General features: G+C 39.9%; 2 protein-coding genes across 4 annotated transcripts in view; one reads left to right on the top strand and one right to left on the bottom strand.

Annotated features, from left to right (window-relative positions):
- The window catches only part of Shroom2 (shroom family member 2), a 1,329,704-nt gene that overhangs the window by 304,174 nt on the left and 1,001,061 nt on the right, over positions 1-24,469 (bottom strand). The gene's annotated exons all lie outside the window — the stretch shown is intronic.
- The window catches only part of Phf8 (PHD finger protein 8), a 90,935-nt gene that overhangs the window by 6,537 nt on the left and 59,929 nt on the right, over positions 1-24,469 (top strand). For all 3 annotated transcript variants that reach the window (XM_051142117.1, XM_051142119.1, XM_051142118.1), the window contains exons 3-6: positions 16,701-16,786; positions 17,169-17,277; positions 22,489-22,649; positions 23,594-23,735. In XM_051142117.1, the coding sequence (XP_050998074.1) occupies positions 16,701-16,786; positions 17,169-17,277; positions 22,489-22,649; positions 23,594-23,735 (498 nt within the window). The remainder of the gene's footprint in view (positions 1-16,700; positions 16,787-17,168; positions 17,278-22,488; positions 22,650-23,593; positions 23,736-24,469) is intronic.

The raw sequence follows: 24,469 nt of genomic DNA on the forward strand, positions 1-24,469 counted from the left end.
TTGAATAACTCTCTATTTTATTCTCTTGAACCAGTCTCTCTCTGAACCTTGAGTTAAACTGGTGGCTAGCAAGTCCTAGTGGTGTTCCTGCCTTTGTTCCTCACAGGGCTGGGGTTACCTCCACACCTGACTTTTTACCTAGGTGCTAGGTTCTGTGTACTAAGGTCCTCAAACATGCAAAGTACCCTCTTAGCACTGAGCCATCTCCCCAGTTCCAGTCCCACAGATTTCATGTCCACAAATGCCTAGAGCTGATTGAAATCTGTACATAGCTTTGGTAGACTTTTGAAGTTCAGTTAGGATTATGGTGTGTAATGACAAGTTACTGCCGGGAGTGGTTCTAGTAAAGAAGGCAACTATGCTATTTTAATGATTAAGCATCTGGAACTGTGGAGGTTAAGTGATTTTTCTGAGTGTGGATTTGAATTTCAGAGTATCTGATTCCAGAGACAATGTTCTCAAAATTAGAAAAAAAAAAAAAAATACAGAGTAGTTTGACTCCGATTTGTAGAGCCCGTTCAGAAAACAAGATAGGCCGGGTGTGGTGGCTCACACCGCCTTTAATCCCAGCACTTGGGAGGCAGAGGCAGGCGGATCTCTGTGAATTCAAGGCCAGCCTGGTCTACAGAGAAAGTCCAGGATAGCCAGGGCTCTGCTTCACAGAGAAACCCTGTCTCAAAAAAAACAAACAAACAAAAAAAAGAAAACAAGAAAGGTCCCAACCTCAGTTTCTCATTCAGTAGGTAAATGGGGCCCAGATTTGAGAAACATAAATTGAAAGCAGTATCAATTTCTTCTCATGGTATAGAGTATAACATCTGATATTGGAGGATGGATGAGATGACATTATCATTACACCAATTATTTTCAAAGTATTTTATCTTTGTGAGGCCTTAGTTTTCCTGATAATAGTTATAATTTAAGTAGAAGTGGTTGTACACATATTAACTTTTGGTTTTGTTAGCATATAATAATGGATCTCATTGTGATATTTTTCTTTTTTTAAATGTGTATTTGTTTAGTGGGGGGGACTGCACATGAACATGTGGAGGTCAGAGGGCAACTTTTCAGGAGTCAGTTCTCTTGTTTCTGCCTTGTTGAGGCAGTGTCTCCCTTGTTTCTGCTGAACCAATACTCTAAGTTAGCTGGTCTGTGATCTTCTGGGCAGCTTTCCTGGTTTTACCTCCCATCTGTTTCCACCTCCTGTCTCCCTATAGGAGTACTGGATTTACAGATGTGTACCACTGTGTCTGGCTTCTTTATGTGGGTCCCAGGGATTGAATTTGGTAAATGGAACCTGTTGAGCTATATCACTAGCCAGACCTATTCATATATGTAGTTTGATCATATTTATCCCCCTCTCTGATTCCCTTCCTCTTCCCAACTCCTTTCTTCTACTTTTATGTCTTTTTATTTATTTTTGATAGCCCATTGGATTTAAGGACACTTACTGACCAGGGTTACTTACCAGAACTTGAGGAACTTACCAATGGCTGAACCACTGAAGATGTTTCCCCTTTCCCTATCAATGTTAACTGCCTATCGATCGTCAGGGAAGGTTGGAGCCTTGTGAACCCCTTTTGCAACACAGAATGTTATCAGGCCCAATCTTGTGCAAATCTGCAGGTATCAAGAATTTAACAGCCATGTCATGTACAGAACTCAGTATTCCAAACTGCTCCTCTACTCTCCTCTGGTTCTGAAGCCTTGTTATCTATGTGTTTGTCACCTGTTACCTGATCATTCCCTTTATGGTGTTGCACTTGATATCATTTGAACTTTCTTATATTATAAGTAATGTGAGGTGATAAAACTAGGGGGTTCTGGGAAGGCTTTTTTTTAAAATCCTGATGTGATTGTTGGTCAAAGAAAAAAAAGAAGAACACGACTGCTGGACATCATTGTACAGTACACATTTGATATTTACAAGGATTAAAACCACTGACATTTTAAGATTTTTTTTTTTTTTGGTTTTTTGAGACAGGGTATCTCTGTAGCCCTGGCTGCCCTGGACTCACTTTGTAGACCAGGCTGGCCTCGAACTCACAGTGGTCCCCCTGCCTCTGCCTCCCGAGTGCTGGGAGTAAAGGCGTGTGTCACCACACCTGGCTACATTATCCACTTCTAAAGAAACTTCTCTGATAAAGGGGTTTATAGATATTTAGAAATCTTTAGAAGAAAATGCATTGGAGGAAAGGCGAATCATAGTGGTAAAGGTTTAAGTGGGGAGTGGGATGTGAGGGCTGAAGTGGGGGAGGTAGAGAGATAACCAGCACTAAGGATGTTTGAAAAAGCCATATAGAAATAGTTATATAGATAGCAGTTCGATGGGCTCATCATATCCACTGACTGTCTTCTGTTATATATACACATATACGCACAGATAAGCTTAATTCAAGTTACCCTACATAGAGGGATAATGCTCATCCCAGAAACCATAGATCATAAAAAAGCCCAGCGCTTTGTATGAAATACTCCATTTGTCAAGACGATGCTAGAGGCCCCTCCTCCACATAATAATTTTGTTTTGTTTTATTTTTTGTTTTTTTGAGACAGGGTTTCTCTGTGTAGCCTTGGACTTGCTTTGTAGACCAGGCTAGCCATGAACTCACAGAGATCCATCTGCCTCTGCCTCCCTAAGTGGTGGGATTCAAAGCATGTGCCAGTTTGCCTGGCAATACATAGTATTGTTATTGCCCTTGGTTATTCACTAGAGCTTCATGGTAAGATCCTAGCTCTGAAGACACCATAAGCTTTGATCACAGGACATGGAAAATTCACACTGGTTCTGACCTGGAACCATTCTTCCTAATGACTAACTTTCATAATATCCGAAGGGTTTTTTGGGGGGCTGATGGGGAAGAAAAGCCATCAACGGTCTTACCCAGCTGTGAATCCTTTGAGCTCCAATAATCACTGGCCTGGCGAGATAGTAGCATGAATGCTATAGAGGTAACCAACAGCTTTCTAATTGGACTTAAGGCCTGATCCACAATGGAAAACTCATGCTGTGTTCTATAAGCCTGGCCTACAGCCGGTGGTTAAGGAGGTTATGGGCCCAATTAGTATTATTTTGCTAAAGCATCATAATGTCAAACTACCTTCTGAATTCTATTTATTCCTTCTTTCCCTCCTGCCTCCCCCTGCTTCCTCTCTCTTCCCTCTCTTTCTCTCTGTCTGCGTGTGGGCATTTGTGTATATATGTGCTGTGGTGTTCATGTGGAGGTCAAAGGACAACTTGTTGGAGTTAGTTCTCCCTTTCCACCATGTGGGTCCCTAGGATCAAACTCAGGTCATCAGGTCATCAGGCTTACAGAACAAGCACCTTTACCCTGCTTAGCTGTTTGGCCAACCCTCATTTTTTTTTGTCCTTCTCTTTTTCAAAATTTAACTTTTATTTGTTTGTCTCTGTGTCTCTGTCTCTCTGTGTCTCTGTCTGTGTGTGTGTGTGTGTGTGTGTGTGTGTGTGTTTGATGTATGGTATTAGTGAGGGCATGCATGTGCCAGGCAGATGTGGGGGGGTGGTCAGAGGACAACTTTCAGAAGACAGTTTTCACCTTTAGTCATGCTGAGGCAGAATCTCACTTGCTGTGTTCTTTAGGCCAGCTGGCCTGTGAGCTTCTAGATCATTCTTCCATCCCCACCTCTCATCTCCTTACAGGAGAGAGTGTTGGCATTACAGCTGTGCACCACTTTATACCCTTTTTTACATTGAATCTGGAGATCAAACTTAGGTCATCAGGCTTGTGTGACACATACTTTTACCCAATGACCAATCTTATTGGTCTCTTTGCATAGAACTGTACTTTATCTTATATTAATATAAGCACTCCTCCTTTCTTTTGATTAACGGTGACATTGTATTTTTTTAACCCCTATTCTTTTTGCAGGGCTAGGGCTCAATCCCAGGCAATGCCAGGCAGGCATTGTCATTGAACTACACCCAGTCTTCATCCCTTTCCTTTCAGTCTACACTTAAATGAAATGAGATTTTGTTTTTAAATTAAGTGTATGTATCAGTGTGTGTTTGTGTGTGTGTGCAAACATGTTTACCGGCTGAATCATCTTGCCAGCTTCTGTTTTGTTTTTTGAAAGAAGGTCCTATATAGGCCAACTGGCCTCAAACTTGGCTATGTAGCTGAGGGTGACCTTGAACTCCTGATCAACTTGCTATGACTTCCTGAGCTCTGGTTACAGGCCTGAGATAACTTGTATTCAGTGCTGGGGGTTGAACCCAGGGTTTTGTGTATGCTAGACAAGCATGGTACCAACTGAACTATATCCTCAGCCTTTCTTCCATTCTGCGTGCCTCTGTTTACATTCTCCTGACTTTCTGTGGGTTACCTGTTTTATAATTCCACATTACTTTTTCTTTAGTATATTTGAATGTGTCTCTGAATACATTTTTTACTTTTTGCTGTAGACAGTATATATAAATAACTTACTAATCACCTGGTATTTATATTTTCCTGGCTCAAGTGAGGAGTAAAAATTTCTCTTTAAGTTCCTTTACATTTTCTTGTTTAGCATAATCTTAAATAAATATGTTTTCTACAAACATTGAGAACTATATCTTTTCCCTTTTTTCTTTTCTTTTTTACTTCTTTTTTTTTTTTTTTTTTTTTTTTTTGGTTTTTCGAGACAGGGTTTCCTGTGTAGCCTTCGCTGTCCTAGACTCACTTTGTAGACCAGGCTGGCCTCGAACTCACAGCGATCCACCTGCTTCTGCTTCCCGAGTGCTGGGATTAAAGATGTGTGCCACCACGCCCAGCTTGTTTCTTTATTTTAACATGCCCTGTATTTCTAATGTTACTTAAAAATTGAGAAAATGCTGGGCAGTGGTGGTGGATCTCTGTGAGTTCGAGGCCAGTCTGGTCTACAAAGAAAGTTCCAGGACATCCAGGGTGATACAGAGAAACCTTGTCTCAAAAAAAAAAATTTAGAAAGATGAGTTGGGGGTGTGACTCTGTTGGTAGATTGCTTGGTTAGCATTTGTGAAGCTAGGGTTGGGTCCCAGCATCACATAGACCTGGTATGGCTATACATGTCTGTAATTCCAACTCTCAAGCTGTGGAAGCCAAGAGGATCTGAAATTCATACTCATCCTTGTGAGTTTGAGACCTGCCTGGGGTACATGAGACCCTGTCTTCAAAAAGAAAAAACAAAACTGAGAAATTTCTGGTCTAGTTAGAAAATGGTGACTTTAGAAACTTTTAGAAAACTAGTGTCTGTGTTGATGTGAATGAGAAGTGATTTTATTTTGAATATATATCAATACAGAATTTGCTGATTGGATTATGAAAGAAAGAGGTCAAGAAAAACTTCATTTTGAAGAATTTTAATGTTAGTGGGACTAGAGTAATGGGATAGTGACAGAGAAGCTCACAAGAGATATAGAAAATGGCCTGTTTTGTCTGTAACATCAAGATATTTTGAAAAAAGAAAAACCAGAGAAACCCTGTCTTGAAAAACACACAAAAAGAAAAGAAAATAAAGGAAAAGAAGATATTCTGGAATTTAGTGAGTTCTTTTAAATGGCAAATTCAGGTGCCAGGTACTGAGCAAAGAGAGCAGAAACTTCTCAGGTCCATGAAACTTGTTTAGCTTCTTCAGTACCCCTCTAAGTGCTTTGTGCCTGGAGGCAGTGTGGCCAGTGTGTTTGGGGGGGGTGCAGGACTGTGGGTGCCTTTGCTTCCGTTTTTTGTAGATTGTGTTCTAGCTGATAAAGGTTATTGCAAGAAACCAAAAATTGACTTTGTTTTTTTCTGAAATGTTTTTGGATGAAGGAAGCTAAAATATACTCTTTCCCTTCTTTATTTATGGATGAAGATATTGGCTTTCCAAGGCACAGGTTGGTGACAAGGTTTGGCTCCTTGAATATTCTCAGAGATCAGAGGCAGAGTAGATAGGAAGCCAGATAGGATCTTGAGCAAAACTTGTCACTGCTCTGGCTCCTCTGATCTTTGTGTCCCACTTGGTTCCACAGTACTGGATGAAGCAATGGAATGACTGACTTTGGTCAGGCTGTGGTGATGCACACCTTTAATCTCAGCAGTTGGGTCTCTGATTTCGAGGTCAGCCTAGACTACAGAGTAAGTTCCGGGACAGCCAGGGCTGTTGCGCAAAGAAACCCTGTCTCAAAATAGAACAAACAAACAAAACAAAACAAAAACAACAAAAGACAAGTGCATGATTTGTGTTCTTGTAGCATTTGGTTCTACTATTATATGTTAGCTGCATACTTGGTTAGATATTATAGGCTCATGAAGACCAAAATTTTTATATTGTTCTGCTATGTAAATAATTTTGTAATTGCCAGCAATTTGCCAACCAAATTCATTTTCCTATCTGTTATAGGTAATAATAATTTATCATGTATTAGGCACTTGAGTACTTTCTTTAAGTTCATTGAATCCTTGTAACAACTTTATAAGGTGGTATTACTAATTTTTTTGTTTCACAGGTATAGAACTGGGGCACAAAGCATTTATATAAATTCCCTATATTCACACAGCTATATGTGGAAGAGGTGAAATTCAAACCCAGCTAGTCTGACTTTCCTATCTTTGCATTTTTTAATCTCTGTGTTTTAGTGTCTGAATGCTGTACTACAAAGTGTCCCTGTTTTTATTATTATAAAGATTAATATAGTTAAGGAAGCTGCTGAGAGCAATACAGCATTTGCTACCCTAGGTACCCGGTGATAATTATTGAGAATAATTTTGATTTATTTGCCTCTTTTGTCTGAGGAGTTATCTAGCCTATTGCAAGTTTGCTGAATTAGGCTGGATAGTAAATGAAACAAGACTAGGAGATGGAAGATCTGAGTAGTTTTGGTGAATACCAGAATTTCTACGTGCCAGATAGAATAAGCACAAATGGCCAATAAATGAACAGTCAGCATAGGTAGAGCTGAAATAGGTACTATGTAGCAGGAGTGTCAGCAGTAGGGAAGAGGAAGAACAATAGAGGACATCATGGGCTGGCAGTAAGAATCCAGCTGGCTTTATTTTTCTCGTTCATTTTTTGTGGTGCTAAAGATCGAACACTTATGGCCTCACTCATGTTAGTCAAGTGTTCAACCTCTAAGCTACATCCCCATGCCTTTTTTAGATTAAAGGTGGCTTTCTGAGCATGTGAATGCTGTTGTCACATGGAGCCCTACAGTTGAGGTTTAAAGCACTACTTCTGTTGTCCCAAAAGTCTTGTTATATTTTGCCTTTGAATTTTTGTAGTGACGCCAGTGGATTGTGTGCTGAGAACTTAGAACCTTGAGGTCTGTGGTCCTACATCTTACTTTCTTCTTGCTTCCCTGAATAGGTTCCTGGCTAATTGCCTGGGACTTTGTCCCCAGGTGAAGAAATTCAGGGTCCAGAGCATGTACTCTGTGTACTAGGTGATGTGCCCCCCCAGGAGAGTGGGACAGAAAAAAATAAAGAAAAACCTCATACTGCCAAGCCTAAGTCTGTCATTATAGCTACTCAGGAAGCTGAGGCAGGATAATCACCAAAGCAGCTTAGTGAGACCCTATCTCAAGTAGGATTTTTGTTTGTTTTTTTGTTTGTTTGTTTTGAAACAGGATCTCACTATGTTTTGAAACAGCTGTCCTGGAACTCACTCTGTAGATAAGGCTGACCCTGAACTCACAGAGTTCCACCTCCCTCCCCACTGCTAAAATTAAAGGTGCGCACCACTACAGTGGGCTTGAGACCCATCTCAAAAAGTAGAAATAGAGCCAGAGTTTTAACTCAGTGACAGAGCACTTGCCTAGCATGTATGGCCCTGGGTTTAGTCCCTAGCCACAAAACAAATACAGTAGCAACTGAAATTCATATGCATTGGTTACTTTTCTATTGCTCTGATAAAGCACCTTGGCCATAGAAGGAAAGGTTTATTTTGGGTTTATGGTTCCAAAAGGATACAATCATCGTGGGTGTGTGTGTGCGCGCGCGCGCGCGCGCGCGCGCGCGAGAGAGAGAGAGAGAGAGAGAGAGAGAGAGAGAGAGAGAGAGAGAGAGAGAGAGAGAGAGATGGAAGAAAGCACCAGACTTAGGAACAGCAACAAGCAGAGAAAGCACATGGCTTTTGAAACCTCAGAGCCCACCACCAGTGACATACTTTCTCTACACTTCCTAAGTCTACCCAAATAGTGTAGCCAACTGTGTACTAAATATTCAGACACCCAAGAACATAGATGGCATCTCGTTCAGATCACCTCACCAAGGTAGCCCTAGAGACCACAGGAAGGAAAAAGCTTTTTTTTTGGTGTTTCTGAGGGGGTTCTTGCTTTTCATTTACAGTGAGCATATTTATTTATATAATTGGTGCTATGTGTGAGGGATAAAAGGTAAGACCAGAGAGGCAAGGTCTTTTTAGGCCATGATCAATCCATTCTTTAAGAAAAATAGGGAGGAACTGGAGAGATGGCTCGTCAGTTAAGAGCACTTGCTGCTGTTCCAGAGGTCCTGAGTTCAAATCCCAGCACCCAAGTCAGGCAGTTCACAACTATTTGTACCTTCAGCTCCAGGGTTTCCAACACCCTCTTCCTGCTTCCAAGGTCACTGTCCAACACATGCATGTATAAATAAAATTTTTAAAAATTAAAAAAGAAAATAGGGATCTTTGAGGGGTTTTGGGTAGCATCACATTTGTGTTTTTATTTAATTAACTGATTTTACATGTTTTTGTATGCCTGACTGTATGCATGTACATCATATATGTGCAACGGCCTGAGGAGTCAAAAGAGGATTTTGGATCTCCTGGAACTGGAGTTTCTGGATCCTCTGCAAAAGCAGAAAGCACTCTTAATTGCTGAGCCATCTCTCTAGCCCACACTTTTCTTTTCTTTTCTTTTCTTCTTCTTCTTCTTTTTTTTTTTTTTTTTTTTTTGGTTTTTTGAGACAGGGTTTCTCTGTGTAGCCTTGGTAGACTGCCTCCGGAGTGCTGGGATTAAAGGCATGCGCCACCACTGCCCGCCACATTTTTTTTTTTAAATATTGTTTTGGTGTGGAGAACCATTTTGTATGAAGACAGAATAGAAGTTTTGAGTCTAGTTGAGTGAGTGAGCAGGATAATGCTTCTAGTTAGAGATCATAACAACCTGTATTATGGCGGCAACAGTAAGAATGACGGAGGTACACAACTGATAAATAGAGAATTACAATATAGTGCTGATATTACAAGTTTTGTACCATGTTTAAACTGTTACCTACTCCAAAATGGGTCATTTTGAGCCATATAAATGTAGATAGAGCTGTTTGGCTGTAAACTATCAGGGGCAGGCAAGAAGGGATGAAAGGAAAGAATGAGAGGTTTTGTTGTTCATTAAGGGCAGTGCACTTGTTTAAATAGTAATGTAAAAAGGAGAGAGAAAGAAACAGGGTGAGAAATTGAAGATACTTTAGAAAGAAGGGACCTGGATGCTAACACTGGCCTTAGGAAGAAGGAGAGAGAGCACTTCTGTTGTAACAGGAGGAAAGGATGGGTGAAGGATGTAGAGTTGGTATTAGAAATAAAATTAGTTCTTGTCTGATTATTTCATTTCGGTTTTATTTCTAAGGAGGAAGTAAATCATTTGCATGGAAGAAGGGAGAGATAGTGGGATCAAAGATTTGAAGTTTACTGTGGATAATGGGAAGGAAGGAGCCAAGTGGGAAATTATAGGAGGATTATCAGGCAATATAATCTATATATTTTAGACAGTGAATTTATTTTGCCACCAGTCCAATGGGTGATCATTTTTTTCTCCAGCAGACCCAGTGGTCTGTTAGTAGGTAGTAGGACTGAGCCGTGGATAGGTTTGCAAATGTGATGAAAAGTGGGGGGTGGCAAGTGAAGAATTCTGGAATTTAAACTAGATAGTAAGTAGGTTGAAGTCAAGAATAGCTGGATTTGGCAGGGGTTTGGTGCCACAGGCCTGTAATCCAAGTGCTTGCCTATAATCCCATTATTGAGGCTGAGGCATAGGGATTGTGAGTTCAAGGTCAATTTGATACACAGTAAGACCTTCTCTGAAAACAAAGCATAAAGTTAAAAGAAGCCAGGCATGGTGGTGCATACCTTTAATCCCAGCCAGCACTCGGGAGACAGAGACAGTCAGATTGCTGTGAGTTAGAAACCAGCCTGGTATATAAAGCAAGTCCAGGATAGCCAAGACTGTTTCAAAAAACCAAAACAAAAGAAAACAAAACAAAAATCCCAGTTAAAAAAAGAATACACAGGCTGGGTGACGGTGGCACATGCCTTTAATCCCAGCACTCAGGAGGCAGAAGCAGGTGGATTGTTGTGAGTTCGAGGCCAACCAAGGCTACAGAGAAACCCTGTCTCAAAAAAAAAAAAAAAAAAAAAAAAGAATACACTTGGTGTGGTTTGCTGGCACAGACCTTTAATCCTAGTGCCTAGGAGACAGAGGCAAGCGGATCTCTCTGAGTTCCAGGACAACCAGGATTACACAGTGAGACCTAGTTTCAAACAACAACGAAGCAAATTAAACAAAGAATTGGTGAGTGCAAAGAACAGGTGTATTGAGAGTGTGATGGATATACTTATGGTCAAAGAAATGGTACATGCGTTTCATATTCCACAAGTGAATCAATTGCTGGACAGAGTCTAGAGGTGGTCGTGAGAGTAGCTGAAGTGAGAGCAGAGGTAGCTATCTGAAGGTGATGAGGTCAAAGGAAGCTGAGTCCCCATGTTCCTGCTGATACCGTGTAGAATATTGAAAGACTTGGTGTGGAGAAAAATCTGTGAGCAGGTTCTTCAGTGAGTGAAGGGATGTGTCGGGGAGAAGGGTAACTGGAGGTAATGAGGAGCAGGATATGGCTGCATGGTATGAAGATCAAAGAGGAACGAGTCACCTCACACAAAGCCTGATGGTTAACATCAGTTGTTAACTTGATGAAATCTAGACTTAGTGGGAGTTAGGACTTCAAGCATGCCTGTGGGGAATATGTTGATTATATTTTAACTGAGGTGGGAAGATCTGGCCACTTTTCTGGACTGTATAAACAGAAAAGTAAGTGAACCAAATCAGACTTTGATTACCTTCTGTTTCCTGGCTGGATGCAATGTGACCAGGTGTTTCAGGTGCCTGCTGTCTTGACTTTCTACTGGGATATACTTTCTGAACTGTGAACTATGAGCTAAAACACCTTTGTCCTTAAGTTGCTTTTGTTCATGCATTCTATCACAGCAGCAGAAAGAAACTAAGGCATAAAGGTAAAGATAATCTCCACTTGTCACTGGAGAGTTAAAAGAGGCATCTACTGAGCTTTCCTGAGTTGTCAACGAGGCTTCCATCTGATAGAACTCTTGTCTTTTTTTTTTCCTCGATACAGGGTCTCTCTGTGTAGCCCTGGCAGTCCTGGACTCCCTTTGTAGACCAGGCTGCCATCTGATAGAACTCTTAACACAGTGCTCCGTAGACTCTATGGCAAAGAACTAGGGCATACTTTACTTTATTTCAAGTCCATAATGAACCAATTATTTTTTTTTGTTTTTTTTGCTTTTCGAGACAGGGTTTCTCTGTGTAGCCTTGGTCATCCTGGACTCACTTTGTAGACCAGGCTGGCCTCGAACTCACAGCGATCCGCCTGCCTCTGCCTCCAAGTGCTAAGATTAAAGGCGTGCGCCACCACGCCCGGCTGGGAACCAATTATTTTATAAAGTAAAAAGAATGACTAGAAAAATGTGAACAGAAAGCAGTATAACAAACCCTAATTTTTCACTATTAGATTCAAAGGCTATTAAAACATCCTGCCAGATTGCTGAGAAATGATGTCTGTTCTCATTTTCTGTACTTACCATAAACCTGTGATCAACAGTTCGCAGATCAGTATTAGTCTATGATTACACCAATAGTTCTCAATATTCCTAATGTGACCCTTAGTTCCTCATGTTGTGGTGGCCCTTCAACCATAAAATTATTTTTGCTGCTACTTCATGACTGTAATTTTGCTACTGTTGTGAATCATAATATAAATGTGTGATATGCGGGACATCTACTATGTGACTTCTGTGGGGGTAGTGACCCACATGTTGCGAACCACTGATTCACACTTTTCCCCCTTTAAGTTTTTTGAGACAGGGTTTCTCTGTGTAGCCCTAGCTGTCCTGGACTCGCTTTGTAGACCAGGCTGGCCTCGAACTTACAAAGATCTGCCTGCCTCTGCCTCCCGAGTGCTGGGATTACAGGTGTGTGCCACTGCATCTAGCTACTGGATTACACTTTGACTAGCATTGGTATGGAGAAAATAGTTTCCTTGTAGAAAAACTGTATTTGGTTAAATTTGGAAAGTAAAAAGGGGGGTCTTTTTTGTATTGTTTTGTTTTTAGACAGAGTTTCATCTAGCCAAAGCTGGCTGTAAACTCCTGATCCCGTTTCCATCTCTGAAGTTCTGAGATTACAGGTGTATTAGTTATTTTTCTGTTCCTGTGATAAAACACGATGACCAAAGTAATTTATAAAGGAAGTATTGAATTGGGCCTGATAGCTTTAGACAGTTAGCTTCCATGATGGGAGAGAGAAGGCATGGCAGCAGAAACAACTGAGAGCTCACATCTTGAACCTTAAGCAGAAACCGGATGGTAGGAGTCTGTTGAAACCTCAAAATGCTCCCAGTGACATCTTCTCCAACAAGGTCACATCTCATGCTTCCCAAATAGGTCCACCAACTGGGGACCAAGTATCCAAACATATGAGGGTCATTCTTATTCCAACCACCACAGCACACATGTACCACCTTGTCTAGGAAGTGTTTCTTCTTTCTTTCTTTCTTTTTTTTTTTTTTTTTTTTTTTTTTTTTTTTGAGACAGGATTTCTTTGTGTATTCTTGGCTACTCACTTTGTAGACCAGGCTGGCCTGGCACTCAGAGAACCACCTACCTCTGCCTCCTGCGTGCTTAGATTATAGGTGTGTGCCATTGTGACTGGCTAGCAAGTGGGGTTTTTTTTTTTTTTTTTTTGTCTTTCTTTTTTTAATCTTTTTTGAGACAGGGTTTCTCTGTGTAGCCTTGGCTGTCTTGGACTCTCTTTGTAGACCAGGCTGGCCTCAAACTCACAAAGATCCACCTGCCTCTGCCTCCCGAGTGTTGGGATTACAGGCATGCACCACCACTCCTGGCTTAAAGTATGAACTTTATATTTTGTCTTTTTTTTTCCAGAGCTGAGGACCAATCCCAGGGTCTTACACTTGCTAGGCAAGCACTCTGCCACTGAGCTAAATCCCCAACCCTGGCAAGTGTTTCTTTGGGGGTCGGTTGTTTCGTTTTGGTTTTTAGTTTTTCGAGACAGAGTTTCTCTGTTGTAGCTTTGGCTGTCCTGGACTCTCTTTGTTGTCCAGGTTGGCCTCAAACTCAGAGATCTGCCTGCCTTTACCTCACAAGTGCTGGGATTAATGGCATTCTCCACCACTGCCTGGCTGGCAAGTGTTTATTGAAGGGGAAGCTAGAACAGTTTATCATGGGATAGAATAAAAAGTTGAGAGAGTAGAGAGGCAGTGGCTATTTTTGGTAGAAAGGGCATATACCTATATGTGATAAAGTTCAGGAATGACGACAACAAAGTTCTCTTTTTGGGAAATGTAACAGGGGTATGGGACATAAAACTTGTATTTTATGGAATTGAGTTAGTGCCTCAAGGTCTAAACAATAGATTTATAGGTTTAGACTAGTTGTGGTGATATAGGCCAGTAATTTTGCCATCCAGGAAACCAAGGTAAGTTTGAACCTAGATTGTGCTTTGTAGTGAGACCCTATCTCAAAAAACAAAGAACAAAAACAAAAGGCTTTAGGCAAGTAAAGGGTGACCTTTGGATTTGGCAAAAAGTAATATTAAGTATCATTTATTTATCATTTACTCTGTGCCAGTTTCTGTGTTCATTGTGGTATGACCTTGATGTACATTATCTGCTTTGAATCCTCTAACCTCTGCAAAGTTGATGCTGATGTCCTGATTTCTTTCTTTTTCTTTTTTCTTTCTTGTTTTTTGTTTTATTTTGTTTTGTTTTGTTTTTGTTTTTCAAGACAGGATTTCTCTGTGTAGACTTGGGTGTCCTGGACTCACTTTGTAGACCAGGCTGGCCTCGAACCCACAGCGATCTGCCTGCTTCTGCCTTCCAAGTGCTGGGATTAAAGGCGTGCACCACCACTGCCCAGTTTTTTTTCTTGGTTTTTGAGACAGGGTTTCTCTGTATATCCTTGGCTGTCCTAAACTTGCTTTGTAGACCAGGCTGGCCTGGAACTCACAGCGATCCACCTGCCTCTGCCTCCCGAGTGCTGGGATTAAAGGCCTGCACCACCATGCCCGGCTATGTCCTGATTTCTTGATGTGCAACAGGTTTCTAGACATAGAGTTATTGGAAAGATGAAGGTAAGGGAGGGGCTTGATTTCTGGAAATTTATCATCATGATCTTGGATGAAACAATTTGAGCTCTACCATATTTTTGTGTACCTTGTTGTATATGGTTGATGAAAGATTTTTTTTTTTTGAGACAGGCTTTCTTTCTCTGTTACACAGAGCCCTGGCTGTTATGGACCCTCTTTGTAGACCAGGCTGGCCTCAAACTCAGAGAGATCCATTTGCCTCTGCCTCTGAAGTGCTGGGATTAAAGGCATGCACCACCACGCCTGGCTGATGAAAGATTCCTTTTATTACAAAAGTTTATTACAATGTACCATAGGCTCCAGGATAACACTTCATTCTAGTTATGGAGTGGCAAAGATGTCATGGTAGGGAATCCAGATGTTTAACAGGTTTCAGGATAAAACTTCATTCTAGCTTAGATGGCAAAGCTGTTATGGCAGGGAATCCAGATGTTTAAATAGGAGTGGAAGAGGGTCACCATCACCTCAGATATGAGGAACAGCTTACTCTTTGCCAGATTCTTCATTTCCACCTGTGGCCACCTGTGTTCCTCTTTCTATTTCTGCTTGAAAGCCCTATCTTCCTTGCCCATCTCTTTGGCCTGCTTCTTGGGCTGTTTCAAGGACTTTTTACTACTTTCGCCTGATGAAAAAAAAATTTTCCCCAGAGCTGAGGACCGAACCCAGGGCCTTGTGCTTGCTGGGAAAGTGCTCTACCACTGAGCTAAATCCCCAACCCCTGATGAAAGATTTTTAAAGCATTTAACTAGCTTGAGTGATAGCTCAGTGGTTAAGAACACTGACTACTCTTCTAGAGGACCTGGGTTCAAGTCCAAGCACCCACGTGGCAACTCAAAACTGTCTTAACTCCAGTTCCAGGGGATCTGACACCTTCACACAGACATATATGCAGGCATAACACCAATTTACATAAAATAAAAATAAATTACTTTAGTTCCAGCATTTGGGAGGCAGAGACAGGCAGATCCCTGGGTTTGAGGCCAACCTAATTTAAAAAGTGAGAATAGGACAGCCAAGGCTACACAGAGAAACCCTGTCTTGAATAACCAGAAAGAAAAAGCATTTAACCATAGCCAGAAATTATTTGAAGGATTCTTGTCACCTTTCTTGGTGAAGGAAGGCATTAACATTACTGCTTTGAATACATGCACACAAAATTAAATCTAAGTAAGGGTCCAAAAATGATTCTTTACTTATAACTATTGTTGGCTGTAAAGTATTTCTAGTAATTTTATTTAATAAAATGTCAGTAAAGTTCTAACTTTGGGTTCTATGTTGAAATAGTATTTTGGGTGTGTTAGGCAAAATAAAATATCATTGAAATACGACCTGTTTTTTAAAAATCTTTTTGTGCTTTGAGATATGTTTTTCCTATATAGTTGCAGGGTAGTCTATACTTGAGGATAGCTTGAAACACATAGCAATCCTCCTGCACCCATTTTCTAGAATGCTGGAATTAGAAGTATGGACTAGAATATTTGGTTCTTTTTTACCTTTTTTCTTTTTTCTTTTTGGCTTTTTGTTTTTGTTTTGTTGTTGTTGTTGTTGTTGTTGTTGTTGTTGTTTTGTTGAGACAAGATAGCTCTGGTTATCCTGGGACTCACTCTGTAGACCAGGCTGGCCTCAAACTCAGAGTTCTGCTTGCCTTTACTTAGAAAGTGCTGGGATTAAAGGCGTGTGCCACCTATGCTCTGCCCCTCTTTTTAACTTTGAGATGTGACTATTTGGAACACTTAAAATTGCTTGTTTGGTTAATGTATTTCTGCTTATTCACATACTGATGCTATAGTCTCAATTTTGACTGTTCTGAATCCTAATGAAGTTTTGTCATAGTCTTTTTAAACCAGTAGAATTTTTCATTGATGAAAATGTTTTGTAATCTGTATAATATTATGATAGCCACTAACTACATGTGGCTACTGAAATATAGCTAGTATGATAGAGGAACTACATTTAAATTTTATTTAACTTAATTTTAAAAAATTAATTAATTTTATGTATATGAGTGTTTTGCCCACATGTCTGTCTGTCTGTGCACTATGTGCTGGTGTTGGTGGAGGCCAGGAGAGGGAACCAGATCCTCTGGAACTAGGGATAGAGAGGATTGTGGGTCACCTCTGGGTGTTTGGACTCAAACCCAGGTTCTCTGAAAGAGTGGCTAGTGCACTTAACTGCTAAGCCATCTATCCAGCCCTCAAATTTACTAAATTTTAATTGATATAATTATAAATGGCCACATGTACTATACAGCACTTTATAGATCTAGAACTAGATAAAAAGTCTTATAAACTTCGGCAATTGTTTTTTTCTTTTTTAGTTGTGTTGGCGTTGAGGAGGAGAAGGCTGCCGATATCGATCTGTACCACTGCCCCAACTGTGAGGTCTTACATGGACCCTCCATTAGTAAGTAGATTTTATGGTTATCAGCAGGAAGTTATCAAGGGGAAAAACAAAACAAAGTTAACTTTGGAGAGCAATTGCCTTCGCCTACGTGCCTCAGATGTGACTTCCTTAGGAAACAGTAAAAGCCTGTAGCTATTGCACTGCGAGGGCAGAAGTGCATAGCCTTATCTTTCTCCCATTTTAGCAACTGCCTAGAGGAAGCACACTCTTCTTGACCAGGAACTTCCCTGAGTGTAAGAGAGTCTCTTTAACTCTAGATGCTCCCTGGGGTTTTAGATTAGAAAAACCTATAGAAGAACCTATTGAGTATTGAAACCTTTGTTCTTGGAATCTTAACTCCTGGCCATTCTAATACATGACCTCTTATCCTTTTCTGGTATAGTGAAAAAACGCCGTGGATCTTCCAAAGGACATGATACTCATAAGGGAAAACCAGTGAAGACTGGGAGCTCTATGTTTATTCGTGAATTACGGGGTAGGACTTTTGACAGGTAAGGACCCTTTGTCCAGAGAAGTGCTAAGCATTGGGGCTATGGGAAGCTAGACACATTTCCCTTCAATTTTTCCACTGGCTGTGCCATTAGGTACCTCCCTCATGTCTGCATATCTTCTGGGTCCTGCAAACGCTCCTCTGGAGTAAGAACTTCTGTTTTGGTCAGTTTCTAAGTAACAGTGGCCAGAGTTTCACTTGATGTTTAGAGTACATTTTGACCTATTTGCAAAACTCTGCAGTAGTTGGGAAGCAACATTTGTCTTAGTCAACTTATAAGCATCTGAGGAATGCTAGAATTGGAAGGATTCTTTTTGTTTCTCTTTGTGTATATTAATCCATGTATGTTATAAACTGTACTTTGATCATAGTCACCTATTCTATGACCCTTTCTTATTTCCTCCCCTTTCCTCATCCATATTTATAACAGTTTCCCATTTAATGTCTGGAAGAAATTTTAATGATCAGCAAATTTAATTATCTTATAGAAGAGAGGAAACTTTTTTGGTTTTTGGAGACAAGGTCTCTCTGTGTAGCTTTGACTGTCCTGGACTCACTTTGTAGACCAGGCTAGCCTCAAACTCACAGCAATCCACCTGCCTCTGCCTCCTGAGCACTATTTGCTCTTCCAGAGGTCCTGAGTTCAATTTCCAGCAACCACATGGTGGCTCACAGCCATCTATAATGTGATCTGATGCCCTCTCTGGCCTGCGTGTGCACATACAGGCAGAGCACTGTATACGTAGTAAATAAATCTTAAAAAAAAAAAAAAAACCTAAAAGCAAATTGAGCTATCCTGTTTTTCTCTTTCAATCAAAAAGGATACTTTTGTCTTTCAATTTAACCTCAATTTATGAAAAATAAATTACACTTGGGAGGCAGAGGCAGGCAGATCTCTGTGAGTTTAAAGCCAGCCTGTTCTATAAAGTGATTCTAGGACAGCCGAGACTGTACCGAGAAACCCTATCTCGAAAAATAAATAAATAAATAAATAAATAAATAAATAAATAAATAAATAAATAAAGTACTGTCTGAATTGAACAAATTAGTTAGTGCCATAGTTTGAGCAGGCACCAGCTAACTTTGTTCAATTCATACAGTACTTTATTTATTTATTTTTGGTGGCACTCAGAGGAAGGATAGCAGGCTACCAAGAAGAGACTTGATACCCTATAACCATATACAGGGGGAGGAGGTCCCCCTCAGTCACAGTCATAGGGGAGGCGAGTAGGGGAAAATTGGAGAGAGGGAGAAATGGGAGGATACAAGGGATGGGATAACAATTGAGATGTTATATGAATAAATTAATAAAATATATTTTTAAAAAAGAATTGAACAAAATTAATAATTGGAAGTTAAAGAATAAATAAATATTTTATTTTACATTCATTGAACTGTTTTTAGGTTTCCTGTACTTCAAGTATTATTTAGATTGTTTTTTTAATGTATTGATTTTTTTAAAAGGCTGTCAGTCTCCTTTCTGCCTCAGACTCCTTAGATCCCTTCTTCTACCTGTGTCAGCTAATTTCTTTTACGTGTTTTCAAAAATAGTCTTTGTATCCACATACATGTGTTTGTGTGTCCTTTTTCATTTTTTGACACAAATGGAAGCCCTATATTTTGTGCATTAATTTTTCATTTAAACCTAATTTGTATGTCTTCTAAATCAATCTACAATAGCATATACAGGTGGTTCTTTACTCCCCTTTATGGTCATTTACTGTTTTGTTGGATGGATATACATTTTATTTAGCTAGTTCTCCATTGATGGGCATTTAAATTGATTATAGCATTTTGCTGTTATTAAGAAAACTTCTGCAGCCAATATCTTTTTTCAGTGATGAGCATTGAACCTAGGCCTCATGCATGCTAGGCAAGTACTCTAACACTGGGCTAAATTTGCAGCCTCAGTGAATATCTCTGTACTTAAGGTTTTTCATGTGACAAGTATAGGTGTAGATTTAACTGTAAAAGTGAAATTGTTAGGTCAAAAAAGATATGCCTTAAGAATCTGTAAATGTTGTCAATTATTTGCATAAAAGTTGTATAATTTCACATACAGACATTTTGTCAAGGCTCTGATTTTACTATATCCTGGCCAATAATTTTTTTAGTATTAAGCTTTTTGTTTCTGTTTTTTGAGACACGGTTTCTCTGTTACACAGAACTCTGGCTGTCCTGGACTCATTGTAGATCAGGATGGCCTTAAACTCACAGTGATCTTCCTGCCTTTTCGAGTGCTGGCATTAAAGGCGTGGGCCACCATGCCTGGCCTTATTAAACTTTTTGTTCTAATAAAAATTTAGTGAAATCTTTTTATTTTAACTTTTATTACATTAATTATGAAAGAGATTGATTTTTGTATATTTATGAGTCATCTTTATTGATAGTTTTTCTCTATAGCATTTCCCATATTTTTATTGAGAAAAAATTTTCATGCAACACCTTCTGATCATGTTTCTCTCTCCCAACTTCTCTTAGTTCTTCTCCACCTATTAAACTCTGCGCTCCCCCCCTCTGTAATACACACACACCTCACAAAAACATTCAAAACAATATGAAACAGAAGTCTACAAAAATACATCTCAGTTTATTTGTGTTGGCCATCTACTGTTGGGCATGGAGCCTCCTACCCTTTAGCTGGTTAATAAGCTGGGTGGTGGTGGCCCATGCTTTTAATCCCAGCAGAGGCAGAGACAGGTGATTTCTGTGAGTTCAAGGCCAGACTGGTATACAGAGTTTCAGGGCAGCTAGGGCTACTTGGAGAAATCCTGTCTTGAAAACACAAGGAAAAAAAGTGTGGTTACAGCAAGACTCCATTGGAGAAAACTAGCTGATTTTTGTTTTGGTTTGGTTTTTTGAGACAGGGTTTCTCTGTGTGGCCTTGGCTATTCTGGACTCGCTTTGTAGACCAGGCTGACCTCAAACTTACAGAGATCCACCTGTCTTTGCCTCCTGAGTGCTGAATTGAAGGCCCAAAACTACCTGATTTTTAACAGCTTTCCTTGCAGACAATTTTAGTTTTTTGGTTGGTTGTTTTGTTTTTTCCCCCGAGACATGGCTTCTCTGTGTAGACTTGGCCATCCTGGACACGTTTTGTAGACCAGGCTGGCCTCGAACTCACAGATATCTGTCTGCCTCTGCCTCCCTAGTGCTGGGATTACAGATCTGCACCACCACACCAACTTAATTTTATTTTTTAATGCAGATCAATTTATCTCTTGTCTCTTCCATGTTTTCTTTTTCTTTTTAAAAAATATTTATTTATTTATTTATGATTATGTAGTGTTCTGCCTGCATGTGCACCTATAGGCCAGAAGAGGGCACCTGATCTCATTACAGATGGTTGTGAACCACCAATGTGATTGCTGAGAATTGAACTCAGGACATTTGGAAGAGCAGGTGGTGCTCTTAACCACTGAGCCATCTCTCCAGCCCCTCATGTTTTCTTTTTCTTGTACCATTGTGGCATTACTTTTGTAGTTTAATTTTGGGGTTATAAAGAGTGAAACTTATTAGCTTAATATCTTTGTTTCAATACAACTCATTTTTCTTCATGGTCTATTTTCTTTCTTTTTTGGTTCTCGAGGTTGAAACCATGGACTCATTGCAAGCTAAGCAAATACTCTGTGTAGGCTCCAACTTTTCCAAATATCTTTTGTTTGGGGTTCTTTAACGTTTATACCTCCCTTCCAACCCACCTACCCTAGATAGGAGAGAAAATAGGTTAATGGGAACAGGGGAAGTAGACGTTGTTGAATTCAGTTCCTGGGAATGATTCCCCTGGTATAGTCAGCAGGATTTCAGCAGACCAGCAATTCCACCAAAGTTGCTGCTGTAATCTGGAACAGCAGCTGGAATCTGGAGCCCCAAAGCCTTCACTGGAGCAGTTCTCTCTAGGAGTGTCTCAGAGTAGAGAGATGAACAGCCAAACAATACCAAGAACCTAAACAGCCCCAGCCTCCTGTTGTGGGCTCATATGTATATCTCCTCTCAGAGTCTGTACAAGGATGTTTTTCAGCTGGCAAAAACCAAGCCCCTCCCCCATGAAGTGGTTTGACTTCTAAGTGGATAAACATCACCTGTTCTCTCACAAGTCTGTTCCCATCCCATACTTGGGATCAAAACAAAACCATGTTGACATCCACTACAACTGTGGCACTCATTTATACTTCCATGTAGCTACTTTCTTTTCTCCTTCATAACTAGGAAAGGGAAAGCATATGATCAAAATATATTGTATGAAAATTTTTAAAAAGCATTCTCATAAGTGCATGTATTGAGAAAATGGTTGTAAATGCTGCTTTTTTAAAAACTCAGTCTTGTTTTTAATGATGTTGCTCAGAATGTTTTCTTTCCAGATGATGATTGAGAAGCTAATTTAAAAAAAAAAAAAAATGGTGCCAGGTACCACAAGAGGAACAGAACTGTGCTGTTTTCTGGGATTTTGTTTTTACTTTTTTTTTTTTTTTAATGGAGTGTGCTGGATGTCTCTACAATTTTGTTTAAATGACTGCAGAAACCTGGAAAAGCTGTTGCTGCTATTGATGCGTAACATACTGCTATTATTGGTCTTTTTATATAAATATAAATATATATATATACATATATATAATTTGAATTTTTGGAAACTTTAGCTGTGCTGTCAACTTTGGAAAAAAGTATCCCAGTTTACTGTGTTGAGTTGGCATTGTACAGAAATTAACAGCCATATTGGTCTAGAAATGTTGAACTTATTTTTTTTTCCATTTGTACAGGGGTAACGCACTGTATTAAATATGTAAGGTCTTATCTATGTGGGTTTGATTACAAAAACTAATAAAGTATTCTCTAAATAAAAAAAAAAAAAAAATAAATAAATAAAAACTCAGTCTTTGCTCTCTTTTCACTAACGTTTTAAATTGAATGTTGCTATTTTGGGTTAGAACAAATGAGTCAAAATTGTTAGTTATATCTTTTCTTAGGTAAGCTATTGACTAATTTCCTTTGTTATTCAGAGAAGAACAGCCTATTCACCATGTATTCCCCACCTCTGTCAGTGACCTTGTCTCCTGCTTTGGAGAGGTCATTTTTCCTCCTGATATAAGGTTCATGCCATTAATTGTCAACCCATATAAGACTCCCTCAGGAAAACTACACGCCCTTCAGTGAGAGGCCATTAAGGCCTTTAGTGAGCAAAATCTGAAGGTTTTCTCTCCTGTGGCCCACACAGCTCAGACGAAGTGATTCTGAAGCCCACTGGAAGTCAGCTGACGGTGGAATTCCTGGAAGAGAACAGCTTTAGTGTGCCCATCCTCGTCTTGAAGAAGGATGGATTGGGGATGACGCTGCCCTCTCCATCATTCACTGTGAGAGATGTAGAGCACTATGTTGGTAAGACACAAAGACTCTCTTAACTGTAACATTAACTATTCCTATCAAGACTGGAGTCACGCTTGGCATGGTGGCATATACTACCTTTAATCCTAGCACCCAGAAAGCAGAGGCAGTCAGATCTCTGTTAGCTTCAGGCCAGCTTGGTCTACATAGTGAATTCCAGGATAGCTAAAGCTAACATAGTCAGACCCTGTCTTTAAAAAAAAAAAAAAAAAGACAAAAGAGCAAAGTCACTTTTCTAATCTACATTTTTATATTTGCTTTCTAGCCATCTTGGGGCTATGATGTGAAGTGCCTTGCCCAGAGTCATTCTTTGGCAAGGCAAGAGACAAAATACTAGTCTTTTTTTCCTTTTTATTTATTTTTGTGTGTGTTTAATGACAATATACAGTATTTATGTTATTCTTTCTTTTCTTTTTTTTTTTTTTTGACTTTTCGAGACAGGGTTTCTCTGTGTAGCCTTGGCTGCCCTGGACTCACTCTGTAGACCAGGCTGGCCTCGAACTCACAGCGATCTGCCTGCCTCTGCCTCCCGAGTGCTGGGACTAAAGGCGTGCACCATCATGCCCGGCTCTTTCTCTTCTTTCTTAATAGACCACACAAAATTAGGTTGAGCCCCTTTAATCTGGCAAATTTCAGGGACCATGGTCTCTAACACCTGTTTTTATATCGCTGAAGCATAAGTTTGGGGGGAGAGTGGAAGAGAAGAAGTAAAGAAGCAGATCTATGGCAGTAGAGACCATGTGAGAGTTTCTGTCAGGTAGCTCCTCCACAGCCCTAACAGGCCCCCATCCAGATAAATTCCTGCTCTTTGCCCTGAACATACAGTCTCTGAAGACAGGATTCCTGAGTATGAGGCCATTCTAGACGCTGGTAGGAGGACAAGAAATGTTTGTCCCTGAGATACAGAACTTGGTACAGAACTCATTTCTTCACTTCAGGTTCTGACAAAGAGATTGATGTGATCGATGTGGCCCGCCAGGCTGACTGCAAGATGAAACTCGGTGATTTTGTGAAATATTATTACAGTGGGAAGAGGGAGAAAGTCCTCAACGTCATTAGTTTGGAATTCTCTGATACCAGGTAGGAGGGGAAAGGTAGCAAAAAAAGCCTGACAGTGTGTCTAAAACATGCAGAGATATACTTGAATTTATATTTTACTTCGTTTCCTTCTTTCTCTAGTGCTTTTGTTTCTTCTTTGGAGTGGGGAGGTGGCTTATACGTTGTAGGGTAGTGATTCAACTTTTAATAACTAAACCAGTTTCTTTTCCAGTTTCTAATGGTAGCTAGATTGTATAGTATCTATTTTGCTTAGTTTGTCTCCTTTGTCCTAGAGCATCTTTCTTTGACCATGTCCTAGTATTTATATTTTTATTTCCTAAGTGAAAAATAAGTCCTTAGTCTCTGCAAAGAGATTCTAAACTTAATCATAAGTAGTTTTTCTAAGGATAAGTTGGCTACATTTAAAAGGTACAGGTTATAATCTGTAAAATCCTGGCTGGCTAGGGGTGGTGATTCACAACTTTAATCCCAGCACTCGGGAGGCAGAGACAGGTGGATTGCTGTGAGTTCAAGGCCAGCCTGGGCTATACAGAGAAACCCTGTCTCAAAAAAACAAAAAAAGTAAAAGTAAAGATCCTAAAGGTATTTAGAAACTATAGTTTCTTTATATATCACTTAATCCAGAAAACCTGTGAGATAGCTAGCAGACATGCAGAAAAGGGAGAAAACTGGAACAAAAAAAAGTGGAGGACTAGGATGCATAATGGATAGTTACTATACACACACACGAATGCTTTTTTGGTGTTGTTGTTTAA

The sequence above is a fragment of the Acomys russatus genome, chromosome X, assembly GCF_903995435.1.
Source record: "Acomys russatus chromosome X, mAcoRus1.1, whole genome shotgun sequence".
Taxonomy (NCBI): Eukaryota; Metazoa; Chordata; class Mammalia; order Rodentia; family Muridae; genus Acomys; species Acomys russatus.